The 6,871-nt window shown below is 38.5% G+C and overlaps 1 protein-coding gene across 2 annotated transcripts in view; it reads left to right on the top strand.

The window, feature by feature from the left end:
• Window positions 1-264: 264 nt before the first annotated feature.
• Window positions 265-6,871, top strand: part of LOC145479939 (uncharacterized) — an 8,176-nt gene continuing 1,569 nt past the window's right edge. The window contains exons 1-4 of one of the 2 annotated variants that reach the window (XM_081458415.1): window positions 265-419; window positions 2,157-2,212; window positions 2,300-2,378; window positions 5,427-6,871. The exon at window positions 5,427-6,871 is cut by the window's right edge and continues 1,569 nt beyond it. In XM_081458415.1, the coding sequence (XP_081314541.1) occupies window positions 416-419; window positions 2,157-2,212; window positions 2,300-2,378; window positions 5,427-5,620 (333 nt within the window). In that variant the 5' untranslated portion in view covers window positions 265-415 and the 3' untranslated portion in view covers window positions 5,621-6,871. Of the gene's footprint in view, window positions 420-2,031; window positions 2,213-2,299; window positions 2,379-5,426 lie in introns of both variants that reach the window. The other variant, XM_081458416.1, reaches the window with a different exon arrangement.

Genomic DNA, 6,871 nt, shown 5'->3' on the forward strand with positions numbered 1-6,871 from the left:
CGCCTGCTGAGAATGCAGAAGTAAGTGTAACAGAGTACTTTCCATATATGCAAAATGGATATTTTAGTTTGTTTATAGAGCAAAACACGCGCCGAGGACATGACCTCGTATTAGGGATGTGATATATATAGATATCATCAAGCCAGCCAGGTAATGAGAAATATTTGAACTTTATGACCTGCTACTAGCAATTAACTACAACTGCAAATTGACATTTCCCTTTCGCTATGGAAACCTCTTTCTCCCTCTCTATATGTACTTTCTTTTTAAATGGTAAAATTTCAATGCACATGGATGACATGGGTGATATCAGCTTCGTAAATTTACGGGTCCCAAAAGAAACTGGAAGTAGACGGCTATAACATTTTGTTCCCTCAAAACCAAAGCGTTTTGTTTACGCAAAGTGTTCCATACAATGGGTAAGTTAAAAGATTGTCTTTAACGTGGAAGCTATGGTTTTTGTTTACTGTAGTCTCGGAGGTAAAGTAACAAACAGTTCTTTGATCAGCCACATTGGTTCTCCTTCAAAACGAAATATCCATGCTTATTATTACCAAATTACCGATTCGTAAAACTTTGAACATCCATTTCGTAATTAATTATAAGACTCCAAACGAGACAGCGAGGCTACATGCAAAATTTAAGCCAAAACGATGAGGTACCGGACGGGGTCGGCTGTAAAAGTCTTGTTACACAAATAGAGTATATTCCATGTAGTGTCCTTAGGCTATTTATTATATAAACACCAATGAGAAACCAAACAATTTCACTTTTGCTGCGAAAGGCCCAACATATTGGGTGTCCGGAAAACTCGAATAGCGAATAGCAAATAGTCGCGAATAACGAATAGCGAAAAGTACGAATAGTGCGAATGGTCTCGAATAGTGCGAATAGTGGCGAACAGAAGCGAATAGTCCCGAATAGTGACGAATAGTCGTCAATGGTCACCGCTTTAGTTCAGCACTGATCTGGATTTGTTCAAATTGATCAGTTAGAGCAATAGCGTTTATCTGCGGACGCTGATAAATTCGACCACGTACGCTCGTTGAAAAAAAAAAAAATACAAATAAAAATGTGAGGCAAGTGGTCTGTGATTATTTTATCAACTGAAAAGACACAAACGAGCTGCTCTGATATCCGGGTTTTCCAGACACCCCGACATATCATGTAACCATAGCAGGGGTAATCTTCTCACTAGCAAAAGATAGCGTGTTATTTTCACGTAGGAAGATATTATGTTTTAGCGCGAAAGCTCACCTAGTATTTCGTTGGTGTTTATATAATAAAGAACCGTATTTTTAAGCACCCCACAAAGACAGATTTGGCTCATATGTAAGCCAGTTTAATCAAATGAGGAAATCTCGATGTACAGTCACGTGTTTGACGCGTTCGAAACGTGCCATTTTGCCAGATGAAATCGACATGTGGCATTCCTTACCTAAACTGATAAAGTCTAACTGGCTGATGAAGATCGCACACATCCTAATTATATATTGCTAATTTTAAAAGTGGTCATGGTTATACTTGGCCTAACCTCTTTAACTTAGCATTATTTCTTCACGTCTCACGGGTTGAAACCATTCACATCAAATAAGTTAGAAGTCGATTCTTGATACTAAAGTTTAGTTAAGTTTCGTTTTCAATTCAGTAAGACAAAATGGAAAAACCTGTTCAATGACGTTAGCTCCAAAATCTCAAAATGGCCTTAAAGAAATTTCATTTCAAGTTCTGCCGCCCCCGTCTCACTATCTCTCTACGTTGTTAATATCCCCTTTCTGTTTGAAACATAAATTGACAACGTGATCAAAATGTAAAGCGATGAGTCACACAAAAGTTTGTGGTTCTAAATTTAAACCTTTTACATTAACAAGGAAGAATTCTGAAGTGTCGACGTCAGTCATAACAGAGTAATATAATCACTCTGATTAGCTACTCTGGTCCTCTCTGACCTCCAAGTATTGTATCTTCCTTTTGTTTTGAACAAGTGAGCACAACAGGAACAACATGTCAGTTAACACGTGTATTCTTCAGCAGATCCCTTTCAGCGACAACGGAAAGCCAGTAAATGAATAAATAAACGAAACACCGTCCCATTGCCAAAGACACAGCGATCCTTAAAACAAGTTAACGGGATAACTGTGTTGAAATCCTCACAGCTCTGCACACGGCGTCTGAGGAAACCTCTTCTACCTACAGGACTCGCACGGAAATGGTGAGTAAAAGTGCAACATTGAGATCATGAGTGTTCTGATGTTCCCTTTCGCGATCGATACTCAGTGAACATATGATTTTTTTCTAGGATTCCAAGCCTGTCTCATTGCTTCTGTTTATGGCCTGCATCACGGCGTGTTGCTGTTGGCCTAGGCCCACAGTCACAGGTATGTTTAGTTAGTTTATTTTGTAGCATGTACCATACGAATTTGTCTTATGAGACATTATTGTAAAGTATAGGGCCCAGATATATATACAACAACCAAGTGATTATCCGAAAAAAAAAATATATAGATGTTTACCGAAAACCTTTCAATAGCAAACACGCGATTAAAATCATTGTCTTCTAGTAAAAGCTCTGATTTTATGAAGCGTTGTTATTTTTGTTGTTGGGGGGGGGGGGGGTCTTTCCCACAATCATTTCGTACCGTTAACATGCGCATATCATTCCTACGTTGGACAGCCACAGGTAGTTATATCAGGTTGAAAAAGTTGTCAGCAGACTCTAAGGAATATCATTTGGAAAAGCAACGCCAGGCTAGTCCAGATCCTCACCATAACCCCAAAATATGCCACAATTGAAGTCCCTAAACAACCAAGAAATTTCAAATTTTTTACATCGTATTGTACCCATAATGATGGTTCCTTGGATTTGGCAGTCTTGGCTTTACAGACTTAACAGATATGAATTTAAGGACTTTAATTTTGACAATGAGGTCAATAGCTGGAATTCAATTTAAAGTCAGATTCCACCAAACAAGCAAGACATGCCCATACACAATAAAGTAAATTCGTCAAAAATACTAGAAATAGGCTACATCCTGACAATAATGTCAAGATCTATTAAAACAGGCAGACCAGGAGACTGTCTAATTGCTTTTCAATTTTTTTTCTTTAGTTTTCTTCTGATTTTTGTTTGTTCGTTTGTTTGTTTTTGCTCGTTTTGTGTTTTTATTTATTTATTTATTTATTTATCTATTACTTTATTTTTCGGCTTTACCATTTCAATGAATTGGAGGGTCTGGTGGATTTTTTAGCTTCCTTATTTCTTTTGTTTGTGAACAAAAGAATGTAATAGGATACAGCTCGAATCATTTTGTGTCTGACCTAAAATGCTAATGTTACTTGTTACCTGTCGTCCTCATGCCTCTTGGCACATAGGGCCTTTACAGAGGTCCTCTATTTTTCTCGATCAGCCCGGCAACCGTCCTCATTTCATCCCATGAGCTCCACCCTGCCTCTTCACATTCCTTTTCTAACTTAAATTGAAAGAGTAAAAAACGGGCCACGTTATTAATAAAGAAAAAACATTAAGGTCAGCAATTGTGGAAATATATTATTTAAAGCGCCTAGATTGACCACAGAACATAGCCCACTTCCTTCTGGACTTTCTAAAGTCCAATTCAAACTGCAATTCATATTATAGAGAGCATTAGTTTCAATATAAAAAAAGTGAGACATACACTTTAAGTTACATACACATACATTACATACACAGTACACCAAGCATATATGATATATGTAAATATTTTGGTTGTCATTCGTATATAGTCTCTTGGCTCCTAAGTGGAACAAAGGCTCGTCCACAGTTTTCTTCCACCGCTCTCTGTCCTGAGCTTGTCGTTCAATTTGGGTCCATCGCAGGCCTATTTGCCGCAGTTCTTGTTCGGCTGATCTTCTCCAACTGCTTTTCGGCCTACCATTCGTGTTAATGCTAAGAAAAAGCCTAATTAAAATAGTATACTCAAATGCATTTACTATGTCTATCTCCATGGTTTGTGCTGTATTTTTAATTTAGCCAAAATGGCTTAAGAACAAAATGTTTTACACTGTGTATATGATACCTGAAACAAACTCATGAGTTTTGTTTGTTTTTTGTTGTCGTTGTGTTTTTTCATTGTTATTGTCTTTGCTGTTTTTTCGTTTTCTTTTCTTTTTCTTTTTCTTTTTTTTTTTCGGGGGGGGGGGGGGAAGGGGGTTGGGGGTAGTTTTGGTGTTCTTTTGAGAATTTGAGATTTTGGATGTAAAATATTTGGAGCTGTCCACGCTAGGTAACCAGAAATGTAGCATACAGCGAAATATTAAACTTCATTGCTGCATGTTTTTAGTACAGAAACAACTACATCGAGACACCTTGAAAATACGAAAGCCAGTAACTACCCACAGCTCGTTAAATGCCTTGAATATCTTTAGCAGTCGTTTCGTGATGAACGCCAGGTTTGACTATACAAAAGCAACGGCTAATTATTACTGTTTTTTACTGTTTAAGTAAGTTGGTTAACTATTGAGAAAGTTCATTATTTTGGTAGTTTTTATATGGAATATTTTGCGAATATAACTTTTATGTTTTTCCCACTTGGGTTTTTTTTATAGCTATGTAATTACCATAGTTAGCATATAACAATGCGTGTCTTGCGTGGTGGGGATAGTGGTAATGTAAATGCGTTATCGCCTGTAGGTAAAGTTTTTTTTTTTTATTTCGTAACCTCACGCAACTAGGCGTCCATTCACTCGCATTTCTCATTGTGCGAAGGCGTTTCCATTCGAATTCCCACCTCCTCCCTTTTCCCTGTGCAAGTTGTTTTAACTTTATGACGATTGCAAACCGTTCGGCGTTGAGTTTTGGTGGCCTGACACCTTTACTACTCAATAATATCTCCAAGAGATTGTAACATTTTATATGAGTTACAATGCGGCTGTGGGATACCCCTAGCTAAGCCGTGTTACTCCAAACCTCGGTGTGAGAGTTAGTTTTGTTGCCCAGTAAACAAGCTCAGTCAATACAGCACATGTCCCGTTTTCATTATAAAAGAGTACCCGGTGGGAAACAAGTATCTGTGAAAGATGAATTAATCAACATGTTCCTTTTGGGGACTTAGATTTTTTCTTTGTCCCACGCTCGTTTCATGTTGATCAATTAATCTTTCACATTTCATTACCGAGCTTAAAATTCACCATTTTTACTCACCTATAACAGAAATATTATTAGCTAATAAAGTAGTTCGCTTGAAGATATTCGAATCAAAATGCTACTCTGTAAATCCGAGACTCAGAATAAAGTTTAACACATGCGTGTGTGTGTATGCATGTATGTAAGCTAAAAAAAAGGTTACGTGTTTGACACAAAACCCTTTGTGCCTAAGAATATTTTATGACAAATTTTTCCTGTTAGTCACGGAGCCTCCTACGAATAAGGATTTCCTTTCTCCTTGCAGTGACCGCGTCAAATTTCAACTTCTGTAATGTGATGAACCCATTTTACTTGGTCCGCTTCGGTTGTCCGACAGGCCCCTGGGATCTTCAGTGCAATTTTCAACTCCGGGTTAAATGTAGAGGACAGTCAAGTGCTCGTGCCTGGGACTGCAAACCTCACGTAGGACCAACTTGCTGTGACTATGTGTGCCCTTAACAACTTTGCTCTGGACTGCGTCCCATCATCATTTGACTGTGATCATAATTACTGATCATAAAGTAGCCTCTCAATAACTAGAGTAGAAAACGAACTGAACAATCTCGAGAATTTTTTATGTATGAAAGTATTACCATAACCTTTGCAAGTTCTTTGTGTGATTACTTTGTAGAGGGGGCGGGTGGGAAAATCTAAATAAAATCAATGAGAGGGAAAAATTTGTATTCTATTTCACAACATTCCCATTCATACTCAGTTGAAATAAGATATGGGAATAATGATTGACCAGCGCACCCTCGTTTATCTGTATCACCTTTCAAGGGTAACATTTCCCTATGCGATGGACACACTTAGTTTTTGGAACACCCCATGCTTATTCTCCCACTCTCCCCAAACTCTAAAATCTAAGAGGCTTAAGCTGCCACATGTCAGACTCCCGCCTTTTCAAAAATGTTCAACCTTTCTGCTGAGATTATGTGCTGTTATCTCATTGGCGACTTTAGCGCGGTTTCCGTAATAATCAAACTCATGCTACTAGTCGAGGTTTCCCTGCTCAACTTGCAGAGAGATTTGATCTCGCAGTCAAATACGTTACTCTTCTTCCGTGCCTATGGTATTTTAACTTAAGGCTGAGCGCAGGTCCGAAGAGGTTCCACAACATTTAATCTATATAATGCAAAAAGTCGTAATAAGCAAGATCACAGTTCAATTGACTTATCATTCCTTTATGACTTTGGCATCCTTTGCACTTGTTTTTGTTTTTGTTGTTGTTTTTCTTGTTTTCCATTTTTTCCGTCACCGAACCTGTCACATGCATTGCACCTTATAGCGTAAGCACCCAAAGTGTTCATTCCTCTCCCTGTGGGGCAGTTAGGTGTTACTGTGCCGGTGGGAAACCGGCAGGCGGCTACGATCCTTGGCAACTTTTCGCATCAAGAATTATAACCAATCATCAAACAAGGGTTGTGGAAGTGTGGTTTTGGTACGTCATAGTTTTTCCGCACTGTTTGATGGACTAATCAAGAGTGATTGCTCTCCTCATGTCGCTAGCCGTGTCTTTACAGAGTCTCAAGGACCTCAAGCCGGAATTTCCAATACTTCGTACTATCAGCAGCGCGTCGTGTACACCAGGATACGTTTGACGACTGACTTCACTGATCCTTTGGAAACAGATTCCTCCGACACCTTTTGTGTCAACAATTCCTTCCCTCTTTTCTTTAGTAAAAAACACTTAGTCTTACATATGCAGTT

Source organism: Orbicella franksi, chromosome 2 (genome assembly GCF_964199315.1).
Source record: "Orbicella franksi chromosome 2, jaOrbFran1.1, whole genome shotgun sequence".
Lineage (NCBI taxonomy): Eukaryota > Metazoa > Cnidaria > Anthozoa > Scleractinia > Merulinidae > Orbicella > Orbicella franksi.